Genomic DNA, 21,491 nt, shown 5'->3' on the forward strand with positions numbered 1-21,491 from the left:
ACCCCAGTCGGGCTGCTCCATGTTTTGAGCAGGAAATTCCTGCTGTGCCCTACCTACCTATTCTTTGCTATAGTTTAAAAATCTTATATTAAATAACCAAAAAGTCCTAATAAAAGACATAACAAAAAAATTGTCCTGAATTGTGACTTTGTTGCACCGAAGGTGGGATATATATATATTGAGTTTACTTCAGCCAAATTGAGTAACCTCCTCCTTTTTTGAAGTCGGTTAAAAAGACTTCATCAAACCGGCAGCGAATCATTTTAACTCTCTCTTCTACTACTAATCCTTCACGATTTACTAAAAATACCGAGCTGGGCTCGGTCACCCAGGTACTGCAATTTTTAATCACAAAGTCATTTATGGAGGGGAAGCCTAGCTTTTATGACGTAATACTTGTTACAGGAATCACTAAATGGTGACTTATTATGACAAAGGACGGTCCAAAATGTCAAAATCCACGTAACATGTGTTATGTACGGTCTGTAATGGATTGTAAATAAGTACGTACATACTAATTACATATGTACTAATATTATAAACAGAAAAGATTTGAATTTTTTGTTTTTTTGAAACTCAAAAACTATTGGACCGATTGTAGAACTTACTTCACTAGTAGAACGGTTGTTGTCACTGAGTGGCATAGGCTATATTTTAACGGGAGAAAATAGTACAGTCAAAACCTGTAGCACACGGAGGAGAAGCCTCGTTTCATAGATTTTTATAACAATTACTAGCTGCCCTCGCAAACGTTGTTTTGCCATATATGTTATTAACCCCCTTAATCCCACCCCTCTTATAGCTTCGGGATATGAAAAATAAATGTTGGCCGATTCTCAGCACACAAAATTTCATAAAAATTGGTCCAGACGTTTCGGAGGAGTATGTTAACTAACATTGTGACACGAGAACTTTATATATAAGATTAGTATAGATTGACTTTTCTGTATAAACCATCATGCAGAAAAAATAGTAATATTTTTTTTTAATTCACATTAAGATATTATTTGACAAAGTATTTCAGCAATATTGGACATACACATCTATTAAACAAAATAAATGGTTTTACCATTTACAATAGTTGGTACACTTAGTTTTTACAGTTATAATAAATATTTTCTAATATTGCGAAATATGTCATAATATTATACGAGTACATACATATATGTAAAGTAGAAAATAAAAAAAAAATACATTATGAAAGTTCATATTTTTTATATCGTGTATATAATAAAAATACAAAAATAATGGGATATTTTTTTCATGTGCATAACTAGCTTATGTCAACGGCTTTATAAACCATTAAATTCAATATGGCGTTGCTTTTCGGCAGACATTGTTTTTTTTTTTTATAGTAGGTATAATTTTTTTATTGAGATTTGTAAATTATTTTATTTATTATTTTAATTATTACCATTGAAACCTAAAGGCATAGTTTATAATATTAATATTATTAATGATTAGTCAGTGTCTATACATAAATATTATTAAAAATGATTTTTGTAACTATTTGATATTAGAAATATACAATAATTACAAATTTGATATTAAGATAGCCGATTTTTTTTTTGTACAAAAATTATTAAAAATTTGAGATTTATTCGAGTAAAGCCACAACGCCCAGCTAGCTTCAATATATCATAATAATACATTTTCTTTCTTACATCTTTAGTAAAAATGCTATTAAAATAAATGAATTTACGAATATTCCTATTAATAAAAACATTTTTGTTACTGGCAACAATTTTTATTATCTGTTTTGTTTTGTCTATTAAGCGCGGCGTCCATTAATGTCATCAGTTCTCGGTAGAGCAGACATTTTCGGCTGGAAGGCTTGCAGATTTCTCGGTGGTCTACTGACACTCCGTAGAGCGATCCTATACCGGGGTCTGAAAGAATTTTTTTATTTACTTTTATAATCTTTTTATACCTAAAATACTACATTCAAACGAAAATGAAAATTACATTTTTTCGATTTTTAACGCAAATCGTCTAAGTTTCCTTCAACGTGGTATTTGTAAACTTTAAAAAAAATAGCCGAATTGGTCCAGATGTTCTCGTATTTATATAGATACAAGCTGATCCGGTTACTTTCGTAGCGATATATTTTTTTTTGCGAATATATCGGATATTGACATGAAATAACTTTTACGAAAACCTTGAAAACAAAATAAAATGAATTATCAAATTGAGTACAGTCGTTCATGCATGAGAATATAAATACATTTTGGCGAAGCATTTTTACTTATTTAGATATGATAGACGGAGCAGTAGAGTGATACAGTACCAGCGGAGTCCACGCTGACGATCCTCAGGTAGAGCACGGACATGAGCGTCCGGCAGCTCTCCACCAGGCTGCGATATGATATGATAGACGGAGCAGTAGAGTGATACAGTACCAGCGGAGTCCACGCTGACGATCCTCAGGTAGAGCACGGACATGAGCGTCCGGCAGCTCTCCACCAGGCTGCGATATGATATGATAGACGGAGCAGTAGAGTGATACAGTACCAGCGGAGTCCACGCTGACGATCCTCAGGTAGAGCACGGACATGAGCGTCCGGCAGCTCTCCACCAGGCTGCGATATGATATGATAGACGGAGCAGTAGAGTGATACAGTACCAGCGGAGTCCACGCTGACGGTCCTCAGGTAGAGCACGGACATGAGCGTCCGGCAGCTCTCCACCAGGCTGCGATATGATATGATAGACGGAGCAGTAGAGTGATACAGTACCAGCGGAGTCCACGCTGACGATCCTCAGGTAGAGCACGGACATGAGCGTCCGGCAGCTCTCCACCAGGCTGCGATATGATATGATAGACGGAGCAGTAGAGTGATACAGTACCAGCGGAGTCCACGCTGACGGTCCTCAGGTAGAGCACGGACATGAGCGTCCGGCAGCTCTCCACCAGGCTGCGATATGATATGATAGACGGAGCAGTAGAGTGATACAGTACCAGCGGAGTCCACGCTGACGATCCTCAGGTAGAGCACGGACATGAGCGTCCGGCAGCTCTCCACCAGGCTGCGATATGATATGATAGACGGAGCAGTAGAGTGATACAGTACCAGCGGAGTCCACGCTGACGATCCTCAGGTAGAGCACGGACATGAGCGTCCGGCAGCTCTCCACCAGGCTGCGCACGGCGGGCCGCGCGCCTTCCGCCGCCCGCAGCCAGCGCTCCTGCAGCGACAGGACCAGCGAGCAGTCTGGGGGGGGGGTGTAGGTTAGTGAGGGGCTCTTTGTGTATCGTAGGATAACCGCGGAGTTTCTTGCCGATTCTTCTCATCAGAATCTACATTCCGAATCGGTGCTAGCTTCACTTTTGATGATAATTAAAATTTTAATTTGTAAAATGACGATTCGAAAGTGCCTTTTGACGCCTATTTCAATATTTTTTTTTTTATTTTAAATTAAATTAAGGGTCAGGGGAGACAAAAGATTGTTACTTTTTTTTTTAAAAATGCAGTTTTGCATACGCCCTAACAGTTTAGTTAAAGCGACTTTACTAATTAAACATCTATATCCTTAAAACTTTGAAATAATGTTGAACGTCATCGCCCAATATCCACACCGATACCTATAACACTCTCATGCGACTTACCCTTGCATATCTCCATCAGCTCGACACTCCTGGCGGTGATGGGTGTCTTGATATCAGCTAATGGGGATCCTCTGTGAGGGACCGAGTAGAACATGAAGCCAGCGCTGTTGGTGTAGAGACGAGCTCGTTTGACGAGCTGGTCTTCTGGGATTTAGAACAAATAAATAAATATCTTAAACATACATACACGGTCGTCTGTTCCTACGGTAAGCAACTTAATGCCTGTGTTATGGGTACATATGTGGGGTCGCCGGCCGATAGTCGGGGGACTTCGACCGGCCGGACGACACGACCCCACACGTCTGAGGAGTGGCCTTGTTGTGAACGAGGCCACCCCACCATTGTGCCGGAGCACGGAGGCTTTGTCCGGGCCTACTGCCAGGGCGAGGTGGCGAATACTAGCGCGACCACATCTCGCCCCACTCAGGCTGCTCACACGTGGTGATTTTTTAGTCAGTACGAGTCTGACATAACCCTCTGGCTCCCCCGCGCTGGAGGGTATCCATGAAGGATTTTCCCCACGTAAAAAAAATGGGTACATATGAATTTTTTTGCAAATAAAGTTATTATTATTATTATTATTAAATATTACACCCAGATCCCAGAATAGTCTGGTTATTGAAGCAAAACTTTACGTACGCTTGACTTGGGGAGTAAGCTGGTGAATGCGTACGAAAAGTGTTACTGGGTGCGACGAATGGAAGTTGAGCTGGAGATATGAGTTAGATGGAGCTGAAGAAGTTTTACTTCAGTCGTGTGGTCTAAAGCACACTCGTTTTTTATTAATTTATATTTTATCATATTTTAAATTTTACAACCCTCTACCCGTAGGAGTCGTAAGAGGCGACTAAGGGATAACACAGTTCCACTACCACCTTGGAACTTAAAAAGCCGACCGGTGGCGGGATAACCATCCAACTGCTGGCTTTGAAATACACAGGCCGAAGACGGGCAGCAGCGTCTTCGGTGCGACAAAGCCAGTACTGCGGTCACCAACCCGCCTGCCCAGCGTGGTGACTATGGGCAAAACACATGAGTTCACGTTATTTTTGGCGTAATCTTGTGGAGGCCTATGTCCAGCAGTGGACTGTATAAGCTGTAATGATGATGATGATGATGATGAAATTTTACAAATATTTGTGGTTTTCTATTGCTACTCATAAATCGCCTTAAGTTTCAGATCAAAAGATAATTTAAGACTTCCTTAGAGTCTAACGTTAATCTATATTAACCCTAGTCTACTCGTATGAGGTTACAATAACAATTTTGATAACAATTTTACAATCACCAATGGAAGCATTGTAAACTGTAACTAACTTTTTAACATACATACATACATACATATACTCACGCCTCTTTCCCGTAGGGGTAGGCAGAGATCACTTCTTTCCACTTGCTACGATCCTTACATACTTGTTTCGCTTCATCCACTTTCATTATTCCCTTCATACATGCTCGTCGGTTTAGGGTACTCTTGACCTGGCCTTTTTTCAAGACGTCCCCGATTTGGTCTTGAAATGTCCGCCTAGGTCTACCCCTTCCAACACTTCCACTCACACTCGCCTTATACACTTTTTTCGTCAGTCGTTCTTCATTCATTCTCTCGACATGACCAAACCATCTCAGCATACCTTTCTCAATTTTTGTCACTACATCTTCTTTCAGACCACACCGTTTCTTTATCTCACTATTTCTCATCCTATCACTCAGTTTAACTCCTATCATACTTCTTAACGCTCTCATCTCAACTGCATTTATTCTGCTTTCATGTCTCTTCTGCCATACCCAACTTTCACTTCCGTACATGAGTGTCGGAAGCAACACCCCCTCATGCACAGCCAAACGAGCCTTTTTAGACACCTTCCGACTGCTCATAAAGGAGTTCAAAGCTCCGTTCACCATGTTTCCTGCATTCACTCTTCTTTCAATATCACTCTCACACTTTCCATCTCTTGCAAACTTCGAACCCAGATACACAAACTCATTCACCTGTTCAATTTGTTCATCTCCAATCACGATATTACAGTCTGTCACTACCTCATCTCTTTCAAACACCATCACTTTCGTCTTCTTTACATTCATCTTCATTCCCTTTCTAACAAAAGCTCCACTCATAGCAGTTACCATCTCCTGCAACTCCTCGGCCGAGGGCGCAAGTAATACTTGGTCATCAGCATAGAGAAGACATTTGACGAGTAACTCACCCATTCTCAACCCACTTTCATTCTCTTTTAACTCTGTCAAGCAATTGTCCATGAACAAGTTAAACAGCCACGGTGACGCTACACATCCCTGTCTAACACCTTTTTCGATATTAAACCATTCAGTGTATGCCCCGTTTATCCTCACACAAGCACTAGAATCCCTATAAAGAGATTGTAGTGCTCGCATGAGTGCTCCGCTCACACCGTACACGGACAATGCTGACCACAATTCATTCCTCACCACTCTATCATAGGCCTTTTCCAGATCCACGAACGCGCAATAGACCTTTTTGTTTTTTGCTAAAAACTTTTCGGCTATGCACCGCAAGGAAAAGACCTGATCCGTACATCCCATTCCCTTTCTAAATCCCGCTTGTGCATCCCATACTTTTTCATCTGTTTCATTCATAACCCTTTCAATCAACACTTTCGCATACAATTTACCGACGATGCTGAGAAGGCTTATACCGCGGTAATTTATGCAGTCCTGCCGTGACCCTTTTCCCTTATACAACGGCACGATTACGGCTTTGCACCAGTCTTCCGGTACTTGCCCATTTCGCCAGCACAAATTGAAAAGGCAGTACAGCTGGCTAGCCACTATACCCTGTCCAGCCCTCAGCATCTCGACGGTGATCCTGTCATACCCTGCAGCCTTACCTAATCTCATACTTTTCAGCGCTTTCACTATTTCATCCATGCTTATCTCACTTTCATCGACATTTATACTACTCTCAATGGAAGGTGCCGGATGTTGTACCTGCACTTCCTCTCTTTCAAACACACTTTCAAAATACTCTTTCCATCTCTTTAACACACATTCTTCTCCATTTATAACGCTCCCATCTTGACTCCTGATTGTGCTCAGCTCCGAGGGAGAAATTTTTCCTCTGGCTGTTTTGATGGATTTCCAGAAAAACTTAATGTTTGACTGGAAATCTTCAGTGAGCCTCCTATCAAAATCATCCTTTCGTTCTTCTTTCTTTCTAGACACAACTTCTTTCGCTACTGATTTCAATCTTTTATACTTCGTTCTTGCTTCCTTTACCTCGTCATCCGTTGCCTTTTGAACCTTTTGGTTAGCTTTTGTTGCTAACCAATCCAACCACGCTTTCTTCTTTTCTTGCACAGCCTTTTGTACATCTCTATCCATCCACACATTATAGTTCTTTCTTCCTTTCCTTCTTTTAGCTACCCCGCACACCTCAATAGCACTATTTACGACCCCTTTCTTAAAAGTCTCCCACAAATTCTCAATCACCCCTATCTCTTCTATGCCTTTAAAACTTTCTTTCAGTTTCTCTACATACTCATCTTTCTTTTCTTTTCCTTGTAGATTTTCCACTTTTATTCTGGCTAAAACACTCGTAGGCTCGGCCCCTCGGTGGCGCCATCGTTTAAAGAGGCCACGTATTCGGGCTATGACCAGGAAGTGGTCTGTGTCGAGACCAACACCGCGGTATGCCCGAGTGTCAAGCACTTTCCTTCTCAGTCTTTCATCCACAATTACAAAATCGATCATACTTCTAGACTCACCCTCATCTCTTGTATACAAATGGATCTTTTTGTGTTCAAACATTGTGTTGACCACGCAAAGATTCCATTCCAAGCATACTTCAAGCAGACTTCTCCCATTGTCATTCACTCTTTCGTCCCCAAACGTACGCAGAACTCTTTCATACCCATCACGCTTTACTCCAACCCACCCATTAAAATCCCCTAACATTACGATCCGTTCATTTTCTCCGCATTTACTCAAGACCTCTCTCATGCTATCCCAAAATTCCTCTCTCTCTTGTTGGTCTTTTAATGACCCACCTCCGCGCAGATCCGTCGGTGCATAGACCCCAAGGATAAACAAGCGAGTGAGTCCGACTTTCAACCTAATCCAGAGGAGTCTTGGGCTTACACATTCATGCTCCATCACACATTCAACCATTCGAGAGGAAAGGATCACACCAACTCCCTGACAGGCTCGGCTGGTTTGGGGGACTCCCGACCAGTATGCCGTGTAGGGTCCATGTACCGTGGTGTCACACCCTTTCCTCTTGGTTTCATTCACGCACAAAATATCTATGAATCTTTCATCCATCATCTGACATACTTCATCTACCTTACCATCCATTCCTCCTCTTACATTCAACGTAGCGAAGCGGCTCTCCATGGGCCGCTTTTCGCCCCCGCGAGAAACGAGACGTGATGGGTGGCGAACCACACCGCCGCCATTTTTGTGAATAAAATTTTTTCGGTTATCCATTGCGTTCCCACGAGTAGCTAGGGAAAAGTTTGTCCACCCTGGCAGAGCCCTGCATGCCAGGGTAAGGCTGGCCTTATTCTGGGTCGCCCGGTCCCAGGGCAATATGGCACGCTTACGACTAGGCTTGCCCCTAGCCATGCATCCATCCGCGCGGCAGACGTTGGATTGGCGGGGAGGGTAGGAATAGGGAAAGGGAAGGGATAGGTGGTGTGAACAAGGAAGATTGGTAAGTTAGAGTGGGAAAATAGGAAATGTAGGATATTACCACCCCGGAGTGCAAGGGATAGGGCAGTAATAGCTAGGGAAGCCGGGGTCGCATACCCGTATACCATACCACAACTACCGGACAGGTAAGTTGGGATGAGTATCCCATGACCATCCATCACTTTTTAACCAACTTCAAAAAATGAGTTTCTTAATTCGATCGTATTTTTTTTTGTGTTTTATATGGTTCGTCCGAGAGTATTGGGTGTACCGATTATTACAATCTTTTCCAAATCGAAAGCTGGTGCTTGTTCTGTGGTGCCATTTAAATGTGATCAAGACCTGACGGATAATTTTGTAGTTATTCCTAATAGCTTATTGATGTATATTGAAGTCGTTTTTTTCTATATTTTGATACGTTTCAGCCTGTAATATCCCACTGCTGGGCATAGGCCTCTTTCCCCATGTAGGAGAAGGATCAGAGCTTAATACACCCTGCTCCAATGCGGGTTGGCAGATATGTTCCCAACTATGAATAATGATCGCTAGGTGTATATGATAAAAACCGGGACCGACGGCTTAAAGTGCTCTCCGAGGCACGGTGGGGAGACACACAGGACTGCACAAATATCCAAACCACGGCAAATATCTGAATCTATACAAATAAATAAAAATGGAGTGTCTATTTGTAATATTAAAATAGCCGCTTTTTACTAAATACATATGGATGTATACACGGTACATATACCTAAATGATATTTTTTAAAATTTTTGTCTGTCTATCTGTCTGTCTACTTGTTCCGACTAATCTCTGAAACGGCTGGATCGATTTTGTCGAGACTTTCACTGGCAGATAGCTGATATAATAAGGAGTAACTTAGGCTACTTTTATTTTAGAAATTTATTTATTTTATAACTCAGCGAACTGAACAATAACTTTTTTATTAAATTCCACGCGGATGAAGTCGCGGGCACAGCTAGTGGCCAATAAAAATGTTTGTCATGTGCGATGACCGTTTGCCAACGCGTCGTCCACGTGACACGGCGTCGTAATTTAGTTTGTTAACAAACACAATATTATTAAACGTACCATTTCCATCCGAATTTCCATCACCACCAACTTCAGTTTCACTTATTTCACTATTATTATTAATAACACGATTATTATTTGAATTATCACTATTTAAAGCATTATTATTATTACAGTTATTCATTATATCTGTATCACAGATATTATCACAGTCGTTTCCCTGTCCGTTTGTTTGTCTGTCTATCGTATGGTTAATTAGATTGTCGTTCTTGCATTCGTTCGAGTTCTGGGTTTTTTCTATTGTATTTCGATCAGGTTTCGTTAATTTCAGATGCGCTTCGTGAGCTGAAATTGTAATAAAATTAAATGTACATTATTCAGGAAGTACTTTCCTCCTCAAAATCTGGAGCAGCTCGACTGCGGCAGTACAACAGCCTTACAGAAGATCGCAGCTAACAAATGCTGCTATTAAGTAGCGTTGTGTTCCTGTGGTAAGATGGACAGCTCTTGGAGAGGGTCAGGAATCAGTGGCGTAGCGGAGGCAAGGGGGGACATCATGCCCCGGGCGCTACCAAAAAATTGCTTGACATAATATATGGTTTAAGAATAGGGGGGGGGTGGAGTTTAAAAAGGTATTTTGTCCCGGGCGAGTTAAGTTCGCTACGTCACTGTCGGAGGTCAGCAAAGCATAAAAAGCGGTATTGCAAGCCTTCATAGTTACTAGGTTTTATGTTTTTTGTTGTTATACCAACTATGGTCACTAGTAAAATCAATCTTGTATCACGATTCAGCCTGTAATATCCCACTGCTGGGCATAGGCCTCTTTCTTTATGTAGGCGAAGGATAGGAACAAAATGCTTAAGTAAACTCACCCTCACAGTATATTTGTTTTATAAACAAACCACCCTTGGAATGACCGACCCATATGATGGGTCTCTCTCCAACCCCAAGCGCTAAAAGCTGTGATATCATCTGGTCAGCGCGATCGTAGAGTCGTAACCTTAAAAAAATAAGTAGGTATGTGTTGACACGCACGCTTATGGGATTACCGTGATGTTTTTAGATATATTTATATAATTCTCGTAAGAGATGATGTGCGGTAAAGCGTCATTCCCAGGGCAGGTTAATGTTACTGTTTTAGGAGATGTCAGTGGTAATTTTTTTATCATACCCCGGGCCTTTCGTTTCGTAAGTAGTAAACTCTACTCAATCAATATTTTATTTTACTATTTCTAGTAAGTAAATTCAGAGATAGAGTAATGGAAGTGGCCGTTAGTCATAATTTCTGAATAAAATTCATCGTCGCTAAACCGACCAAAGTAACCCCTTTTTTCGATTGTATAATATAACATAACTCACCTTTTGATCTCCCTGATCCAAAGTGGTCTCCAAAGATACGGATCACTTGTATAATTAATCGATATAACCCTGGCGCCGGGATGATCCACCTTGATCCAATCCCTCGGCCAACACGGTGAGTAGCACTCGTCACAAACACACCCGCAACCTTTGCACTCGTCACCGATACACCTACAGTCACCCGACTTCGCTTCTCTCGCGTTATTATCAAACATATCTTTGACGAACTGGGCCTGAGTTTGGTAACTACTCATATCAACATTTTGAATATTACTGTAAAAATTTTCCTCTGTAAAGTAATTGTCTTCTGGTAAAACTTTTTTTATATTTTCATATATTTTTAAATCATTATTTTCAGTTTTACTAAGTTCTGGAGCGTTTTCTAAGCAATTCGATTGGTCGGTCGCGCATTTGCAAGTTGGTACGGAGTGCGGTCGCCGTAGAGCTACTTTCGTTGGTAGCTTGTTGTACTTTGAGGTCCATTCGCCTTGTCGCCAAGTGTTGCCTAATGATCCTGAAAATTAAAATATATATAAATAAGAATCAATTCCTGTAATGTATAATCGAGCATACTTTTAAGGTATGCAATAAATTGTATGATGATTTTTTTATTCTGTGTTCGTTAGAAAGAGAATTCTGATGTGATTTGTACCACACTTATAGTTCATGTACTGATAAAAAATAATTACGTTTTACTATTTTTGTGTAATTGTTTGTTAATGATGATTCAGGCTGTAACACCCCACTGCTGGGCATAGGCCTCTTTGTCCATGTAGGAGAAGGATCGGAGTTTAATCCACCACGCTGCTCCAATGCGCGTTGGCGTGTATGATGAGTAAATACTAATAACTACTAATAAATACTAAGATACTTTTAAATATAAAAAATGAAGAGTTAATAATAATAATATATTTGCAAGAACATGGTATTGTAGTTGTACAAGGTTAACATTAGTATAATCCAAACATATTCTACTTCACCGTGTGCAAATATTAAATATTAATGAGGCACAATAGAATTATTTTAACACTATTAACAATAGAATTATTGGAACGAAGTTCCTTACGGCAGGCTTGATATTTGGCTGGGCGATCGAGCTGAGAAAAATGTGACACTAAAATCGTAAGAAAAATATATAACGGAAGTGACGTAATATCAGTCACACGACTGTATAATATGACGTTTGTAAAACTTAAATATTATTAGTAAACTTTTTTTTAAATTATTTATGTAATACACTGTCGACAAAAATAAATAAAGACATGTGTTTTTTTATTTCACTTAATAGTTTGAATTAATATGATTATTATTATTTTGTTTGATTTATTTTATTTTACGGTATTTGTTATTTTCTAAAATACTAAATTTTCTAAATACTTTTACGTACTTAATAAAAACCAATCAACAACATTAAAAAAATCAAGAACTAGAAAATATATATAAAATTCAACATTTTTTTACCAATTGTGTTGCTTCTATACTATCCGAAGGATCTTCGTTCCTACCTGGTGTCCCATGACACCACATAGTTTCATTGAATTAGTTATACATTATTAATATATGATTTAATTACTTACTAACATTATCTAATTAATATTCCTATAATTGAAATGTTTATTATATGTCACGTTTAATTAATTATCGTCAAGGTCATTAAATTAGTATTCTTAATTCCGTTATGAGGAACAACTGCTACATTACGTACAAAGACGGACAAAGAAAAAATTTTTTCCATGTACATAAGTACTGTCTGAATCTACTAAATATAGAAAAAAAAAACCGCCAAGTGTGAGTCGGACTGTCGCACCGAGGGTTTTGGACAAACAAAATTATTAAACATATTTTTATTATATGGTGTAACTAAAAATTTATGCTTTTCGCAATTTTTTCTTTATCTGTGCTGCAGGGCTATTCTGTAAATAACCATTTCGATATCGAGCTTCACCTGAGTGACAGCGCTCACTTCGAAAGCGAATCCACTTGACCTTGGTTTGGAATTCTGTAAACATTCCGTACGCACAAGCGATGTGAAGTGAGTGTCGAATCGAAGAGCGTCAATTTAGAGCTGTGTTTATTTTATCGATATTCTTTTCTTATGACTTTATTTTAGAATATGTGCATGAAGTCAAGTGTCGAATCAAGTCTCGAATTGTGATGTGTGAAGCGGTAAATCCCCTTACAGAATACCGAATTCATACTATTAAATGTCAACGTTCTCACACAACAGGATTCGTCTCGTCACCGCACACACAATTGTGGCGCTACGGGACTGTCGAGTTTTAATGAATACGAATTTGATATCTCACCGCGGATTCCGCTGTCGAGACACGAAAATGTTCTTACAGAATAGCACTACTGAAGTAACTTCATACCAAATTTCAAGATTTTGAGTTCACGGGAAGTAAGTACCCTGAAGGTTTTGATTCCCTTGCGAGTGTCGAAAATTTGTAACACAAACGGCTGTATATTTTGATTGCATTGGTTTAGAAGTTTAATTTTATTACAGCTCCAAGGGACACAGACTTGACTATTTGATATTAATTTCAATTTGATACGTCCACACGTTCCTGATAAAAAGCGTCTTGACAGACAGACGGACAACGCAACGATCTTATAAGAGTTCCGTTTTTTTCCTTTTGAGGTACGGAACCCTAAAAATAAAGTAGAGTTCCAGATGGATTTGGTTATGTTGACATAATTATAGCCCCGCTTTAGTAAACTACCCTTATATGGCTAATTCAAGGCTTTTGAATATTGAAACTGGCTTATTAAGAAATATCTTGGACTCGATTAGGTAAGTAAATGCCACTTCGGATTTATTTCGTGGTCTGGTGTTTTCTGGCGAGGCTTCGATTCCCACTCGTGACAATTGTACACATACAGCTGTTTATCATGACCTGGATGTTTTTGAATTCTGAGTCATTAGTGACAATGCTATGATTTCTATTGATTGATTAACTGTTTAACTGATTCAACCATTTCGTATCATCGTAATAATATATAATTGTGTTTGCAGACAAATGAAAAAAAAACCGACTTCAATTACATCGACAAGTAATACTACGTAGATCGACGAAAAAATAGTCAAGTAACTACGCTTTATCAAAGATTACTCAAAAAGTAGTTATTAGATCTCGATAAAATTTAAATGTGACCACATGATAAACATCAGCTTATGATTAAATTAAAAATTATCAAAATCGGTACACCCAGTAAAAAGTTATGCGGATTTTCGAGAGTTTCCCTTGATTTCTCTAGGATCCCATCATCAGATCCTGGTTTCCTTATCATGGTACCAAACTAAGAATATCTCCTTTCCAACAAAAAAAGAATTATCAAAATCGGTACATCCAGTAAAAAGTTATATGGTATAATACAAAACGTAGGTCGACGAAAAAAGCGTCAAGTAAAAACGCATTATTAGATATAACTCGAAAAGTAGTTGATAGATCTCAAATAAATTTAAATGGGACAAATTGACACACACCACCATTCGATTTAAAAAAAATTTGTCGAAATCGGTCCACACGATCAAAAGTTCTGATGTAACATACATAAAAAAAAAATCAGTCGAATTGAGAACCTCCTCCTTTTTTGGAAGTCGGTTAAAAATTTGTTAAAATATATGTACAGTCTTTGACAACGTTTTCGTAATTTTATAATTGTCTAGTATCGTCAAAAGATAACTTTTTTTTTCTTGTTTTGAATATTTTTAGTAATTCATGTTTGCTGATTGTGTAATTTTTATGTATATACATGTGGTGTTTACCTGTAAGTAGTTATAACATTTAATTTTGTAATAATTGTAATTATTTTTAAGTAATATTAATGTAAATAGCTGTGGGTAAACCTGTTAACTAAACTAAACGGTTACGGCCACGGATTGTACCTGTTGTGCTGGCGGTTGCAGGTCGATCCCCGCACATGACAAACATTTGTATTGGCCATACAGGTGTTTGCCGTGGTCTGGGTGTTTATGCAGTCCTTGTGGGTCTCCCCACAGTGCCTCGGAGAGCACGTTAAGCCGTCGGTCCCGGTTGTTATCATGTACATCTGATAGCGATCGTTACTCATAGTGGGGAATATATGGAGCAACGTGGTGGATTAAGCTCTGATCCTTCTCCTACATGGGGAAAGAGGCCTATGCCCAGTAGTGGGATATTACAGGCTGAAGCGTAAACCTGTTAAATAAAAATAAAAATAAAATCTCCATGTGAGAAAATTTGGAGCTTAATCCACCACACATCTCGGCAGCAGATTAGTTCCTGACGCAACCTTTAACTCTTTTAATTGACTTAGAATTTTCTAGTACATATGTCCAGCCGGCCGTGACATTGGCTATACGGCATTGAGTTATTTCTGTATGGCTTCGATTACATATGTGTTATTCTATTACCTAAGGTGTGGAGACAATTTTTTTGCCGTGGTTTTGACCGCGTATATGATATATAAAATAATTATATAAAAGGTAATTCATATATATTAATACGCTAAGGTTAAAATGTTTGCCTCCCGTTTTAGAAAAAAAAAAAATAAATAAAAAAAAAACCTCACAATTACTAAATTATATATCATTTTACAGATAATTGCTTGCTCTACCGACATCCACATCTAAAAGATTTATTATTATTTATTTTGTTTTTAACCGACTTCCAAAAAAGGAGGAGGTTCTCAATTCGACTGTATTTTTTTTTTTTTTTTTTTTTTTTTTTTTTTATGTATGTTACATCAGAACTTTTGACCGGGTAGACCGATTTCGACAAATTTTGTTTTAATCGAAAGGTTGTGTGTGCCAATTGGTCCCATTTAAATTGATTTGAGATCTAACAACTACTTTTCGAGTTATATCTAATAATGCGTTTTTACTTGATGCTTTTTTCGTCGACCTACGTTGTATTATACCGCATAACTTTCTACTGGATGTACCGATTTTGATAATTTTTAATTTAATCGAAAGCTGATGTTTATTATGTGGTCACATATAAATTTTATTGAGATCTGATAACTACTTTTTGAGTAATCTTTGATAACGCGTAGTAGCTTGACTATGTTTTCGTCGATCTACGTTGTATTACTTGTCGATGTAATTGAAGTCGGTTTTTTTCGTTTGCGAGCAAACACAATTATTTGTAAATTAATTAATTATTAAAATTATATAAATAGATATACACTGAGACACAATACAGCAATGCCGCAAAAATACAGCAAAAATGTTAGTAAATTTTTTGTTCAATTTCAAATCGACTCACGTATAAATACTTTTTTGTAATTTTGTTAAGTGATAATTATTATTGTTAATTGGTGCGAATTATTCCCACGGGTATAGCTAGTCTAATAATGCGTAATTTTTATTATTTGTCGATATAAACTAAAGCTGGTTATTTTTGTTTGATAATAATCAGAATTATATTTTGAGACATAAAGTGATAATATCTGATATTAAATAAAATAAAAAATTTAAAATTAAATATAGAAAACCAACAACTTTACTTTTTTGTTGGTTGGCGTATATAATAATATTTCCTACTATGCGTAATGGTCGCTATCAGTATAACAATCGGGACCGACAGCTTAACGTGCTATCCGAGACACGGTGGAACTCACAAGGACTAACAACCAGACCAGAAAAAAAAAGTTTTATAAACACAAATATCCACTCCGAGCGGGAATCGAAAGTGACCGTCGGTATTTAGGCACCGCTGACACGGCACACGCGACATCACACCGAAGCGGTCGGAGACATCTTGGATTCTGGTTATTAATAATAATAATAAAGCCTTTTTTATTTCCATGCACATTACATTGGGTTCAAGTAAAAAATAATAATAAAAAGACAAAAAGGTGTGTTTAGGGCATGGCTCCTCTCTGGATATAGGCCTCCTCCAACTGTTTCCATATTTTTCGATTGGCCGCCTTCGTCATCCAATCTTCACCGGCTATGTTTTTAATTTCATCGACCCATCGATCTTTAGGTCTTCCTCTGTTCCTTTTTCCACTGGTCCCTTCCATTTAGTGACTCGTTTAGTCTATCTCTTGTCTGTACTACGGGCGATGTGACCAGCCCATCTCCATTTGAGCTGTTGTGCGTGACATTCTGGTTATTAGGTAATTCAAAAAAAAAATACTAGGGCTTTGGGGCATGTACGGCTTTATGTTTCATAATCCTTAAATACAAAATAAATTAAAAAAAAAACACCATATCCCGATTTAACAACTTTTGTTACTTTCCACTACATGTTTGTCAAGTTACGAAGATTTGACAACCAAATATTATTTTTTATTTGACTAGCCCGTTGGCGCAGTTTTTAGTGACCCTGCTTTCTGCTCCGAGGGTAGTGGGTTCGATTCCCACCCCGAGTCTGGGTGTTATATAAACATTTATTTATATATTTATATATGTATTATTTATAAGTATGTTTATCGGAAAAAAATGTAGCTATACCAGTCGGCTGTTACCTATAACACAAGCATTAAGTTGCTTACTTTAAGATCAGACGACCGTGTGTGTATTGTGTAGATATTTATTTATTTAAATAATTGTTATTATTGAAGACTAAAAGATTTGTAGAAATACATAAAAATTATAAACAACATTTTTTTAGTGCCACCAAATTAATAATTAGAAGTAATAAAATTCCTGCGCAGCACGCATCCAGCGGCTTCCCGCGACCCTGACCAGATCGTCGAATTCGAGAAATTAATTCGTCGAGAAATTAATAATTATAAGCATCGAATTTTTTTTTATCAAGTAAAAAATCACTTTTCAATCGCCATGAAACTCCGAAGTAACGCTTCTAAAAAAATTCTTTTACTGCAAATTTGCCATGCCTTGCATAAAATACAGTCCACTGTATTAACACATCTTTATCATTAAATAAATAGTTAATAGCTTATATTTAATGACCATGAATGATGATAAAGATTATATTTAATGACCAGGTATAAATGATCATTAAATATAATCTTGAACCGACTAATAAGCCTTAGCTATTAACTATTGTTTATTTAATGATATATATCTTATAGTTATATACTAGCTGTGCCCGCGACTTTGATCGCATGGAATTTAACAAAAAAGTTATTATTCAGTTCGCAGAGTTATAAAATAAATTAATTTCTAAAATAAAAGTATCCTAAGTTACTCCTTATTACATCAGCTATCTGCTAGCAAAAGTCCCGTCAAAATCGGTCCAACCGTTTCAGAGATTAGCCGGAACAAACAGACAAACAGACAGGTAAAAATTGTAAAAAATTTTATTTTGGTATTCGACCGTATTCGTATTATATTATTTTAATATTAATAATTGTGTTTGCTTGCAAACGAAAAAAAAAACGACTTCAATTACATCGACGAGTAGTAATACAACGTAGATCGACGAAAAAATAGTCAAGTAACTACGCGTTATCAAAGATTACTCAAAAAGTAGTTATCGGATCTCGATAAAATTTATATGTGACCACATGATAAATATCAGCTTTCGATTAAATTAAAAATTATCAAAATCGGTACACCCAGTAAAAAGTTATTGCGGATTTTCGAGAGTTTCCCTCTATTTCTCTGAGATCCCATCATCAAATCCTGGTTTCCTTATCATGGTACTAAACTAGGGATATCCCCTTTCCAAAAAAAAAGAATTATCGAAATCGGTACATCCAGTAGAAAGTTATGCGTCGAATTGAGAACCTCCTCCTTTTTTGGAAGTCGGTTAAAAACAGACACTCCAATTTTATTTATTTGTATAGATATTATCACTGTCTATTTTATTGTGCTTTGTCATTACTTACCATAGAGTCCATGGACAAATATGACATCGATGGTAGGTTCGGCCGGCGAGTGTAAAACGACGCAGTCAACTTTTGGCTCAGGATGTAAGTGGTCGGAGCTGGCTGGTCGGGTTTTGACGGGTTTTGGGGCTAAAAAAAATATAGTCCCAAATTACATCGAAGAAATATTTACACATATATCTTGGGAGGTTTTAGTAGGGGGTAAGGTCGGCAACACGCTTGCGATGCTTCTGGTGTTGCAGGCGTCTTTAGGTTACGGTAACCGCTTACCATTAGGTGGGCTGTATGATTGTTTGCTACCCTTGAAATAGTAAAAATATAGAGTATGCTGACAGGAATCAGAGAATAACTGAACAGTCAAAGCTGTCATCTGATGTTGATAAAGTTGTCTAGTAGATAAGTAAATGAAAGGTTACCAGAGACAATTATCCTATAGAACAACATGTTTCACCTTAAGCGATAAACTACCATATAGTTTCATCAATTGCAAATAAAAATAACTGACAGATAAAGTGGAGGTAGGTGATGGAACAGAAAAACTTATCAGAATCTTTTATATCTTGAGTACCATATTGTTAGATAACTATCTGAAACTTTGAAATTAACTTATAGAACTGGCATTTACTATTTTAAAAAACATTTTAGGTCATCATCATAACAGCAGCCTTTCGGTGTCCACTACTGGACATATGCCTCCACAAGTTCACGCCAAAAATGGCGTGAACTCATGTGTTTTGCCCACAGTCACCACGCTGGGCAGGTGGGTTGGTGACCGCAGGGCTGGCTTTGTTGCACTGAAGATGCTGCTGTCCGTGTTCAGCCTGTGTATTTCAAAGCCAGCACTTGGATGGTCATCCCGCCATCGGTCGACTTTTTAAGTTCCAAGGTAAACTGTGTTATCCCTTAGTCGCCTCTTACGACACCCACGGGAAGAGAGGGGGTGGCTATATTTTAGGTAATTATTCATCAAATAGATACCTTTAATCTGTGGGATGGGCGTTGTGATGATTCTGTGTAAGATGACTGTCGCCGTCGTCCAAAAGGATGAGACGCACCAACGCCTGAAATTATATTTTAAAAATATTTTTAGAACCTTACTTACGACAATGAGTTAGGGCAGAGCAGAAAAGACCTTGCTAAAAATTGGGCGTACGCTATGTGGAGAAGTAGCTCAACCTTACAGAAATCAGATGATTTTCTGCTTTCAAGCAGTACATCTGCAGTGTTGTCTTCGTGTGGTAAGGTAGCCAGAGCACCTTGAGGAGGTCGAGGATAAAGTCGGCAACGTGTCAGCTTTATGTTATCAAATGGACACCCAAATAGTACTGCTCTCAAGTAGAGAACAGTGTGGGCTACCTGGCTGTGATCTTTTGTAAGATATGGGTATTTCCAATTATGCTGTTCCAAATATGTAATTTAGACACAGCACACAGCTAAATAACACTGTTCCGCCAACCCGCATTGGAGCAGCGTGGTTGGGGAAAGAGGCCTATGCCCAGTAGTGGGATATTACAGGCTGAAGCGTATAAATAATACTGTTACCAAGCAGTATTGTGTTCCTGTTGGTGACTGAAGTGACTAGAGCTCCTGACCGGAATAGGGGATTGGGTCGGCAACGCGCTTGCAATGCTTCTGGTGTTCAGGCGTCTATAAGCTACGGTAATCGCTTACCATCAGGTGAGCCGTACGCTTGGTTGCTAGTTATATTTAAAAAAATCCATTAATCTTAGTTTTTTTCCAAAATTCGTAAATATAGACATTGGGTGGTAGGTATAGTTTATGTATATATATCTATACTAATATTAAAATATAAAGAGGAAAGATTTGATTGTTTGTTTGTTTGCATTGAATAGGTTCCGAATAGGCAAATTCTTTCATTGAGAAGCTACACTATTTGCGGGTGACATAGACTATATCACATTTTCAAAAAAAACATTGCGTGGTCGCAGCTCACCCTGCTCGGCTAGCTAGGCAGCACCTACCGTTTTTTTATAATTTCCTTTTTTTAGGAACCTAACGCAAATAGAAGGTGAATGTGAGTATTATAATTTATTATTTCGAAATTTTGGTTTAAATACCCGTTCAAAGCCGGGCCGGGTCGCTAGTGTCTATAAATATGTATAGAAGTATTGAACTGTAGTGCTTAGCGAGTGTCAGTAATGCAGTAAGTACTCGAAGCCGGCAGCGTTCAGAATCAATTGATGTGATTCCTATTATTCTATTTGTTACAATGATGTCCGTCAGTATAAAAATAACTTTAACCGTTTCGTCTATATACAGAATTTATATATTTAGAAATATATATATATTCAAAGTAAAGCAATTCTTACACCAGTTGAGGTTGAGTAATTTTTTTTATACCGCTATAGTTGCAGCACTTGCCTTTTTCAATTAAAAAAAACCACTATATGCCAAAAGACGGCTTTTCGCCGGGAGTGGGCAGTTGAAATGAAAAAAAAAAACCACTATGTGCCAAAAGGCGACTCTTGGCCGGGAGTGAGAAATTGAAATGAAAAAAAAAACTGGCCAAATGCGTCGGACTTGCCCACCGAGGGTTCCGTACAAACAAAATTATTAAAAATATTTTTATTATATCGCTGTCCCCGGGCAATAAAGCGGTAATATCAAAAATCAAATTTTACAGGAGAAATAAAAGAAGCTAATTTGTTTATAGTGCAGTGTACAGTGATCCAAAACAGACGTTCAATATGTCAAATGAAAGCTATTTTTTTTACCAATTTAAGCTTTTAAAAATATTTTTTTAAAAACAAATCGTATAATTTTTTAATGAAATAATTAAAAAAATGTATAATACAATTCATAGATGATACTATTTTAATTGCAAGATCATTAACAATTACTGTAAAGATGTTCACCGGTTTTTTGTGTTATTTTTCTTAGAGTAATGCAATAATACATAGCTTAGTCGTAAGAGAATTATCCATGCAATAAAACGGTTATTGTCATTTATTCTAACGAAATATTAATAAAAAAAACTGAAAAAAATAAGAGTGATAGATTGATACTCAGAGAAGCCAAAAATTA

At 37.9% G+C, this 21,491-nt stretch overlaps 1 protein-coding gene across 2 annotated transcripts in view; it reads right to left on the reverse strand.

Moving 5' to 3' along the window:
• Window positions 1-1,725: 1,725 nt before the first annotated feature.
• LOC123667057 overlaps window positions 1,726-21,491 on the reverse strand; it is a 47,827-nt gene continuing 28,061 nt past the window's right edge. Inside the window, exons 3-10 of one of the 2 annotated variants that reach the window (XM_045601056.1) lie at window positions 19,425-19,507; window positions 18,447-18,575; window positions 10,662-11,175; window positions 10,175-10,302; window positions 9,363-9,647; window positions 3,608-3,751; window positions 3,072-3,212; window positions 1,726-1,889 (exon numbers count right to left, since the gene is read on the reverse strand). In XM_045601056.1, the coding sequence (XP_045457012.1) occupies window positions 1,732-1,889; window positions 3,072-3,212; window positions 3,608-3,751; window positions 9,363-9,647; window positions 10,175-10,302; window positions 10,662-11,175; window positions 18,447-18,575; window positions 19,425-19,507 (1,582 nt within the window). In that variant the 3' untranslated portion in view covers window positions 1,726-1,731. Of the gene's footprint in view, window positions 1,890-2,287; window positions 2,626-3,071; window positions 3,213-3,607; window positions 3,752-9,362; window positions 9,648-10,174; window positions 10,303-10,661; window positions 11,176-18,446; window positions 18,576-19,424; window positions 19,508-21,491 lie in introns of those variants that run through there. The other variant, XR_006745369.1, reaches the window with a different exon arrangement.

The sequence above is a fragment of the Melitaea cinxia genome, chromosome 27 (assembly GCF_905220565.1).
Source record: "Melitaea cinxia chromosome 27, ilMelCinx1.1, whole genome shotgun sequence".
In the NCBI taxonomy this organism is placed as follows: Eukaryota; Metazoa; Arthropoda; class Insecta; order Lepidoptera; family Nymphalidae; genus Melitaea; species Melitaea cinxia.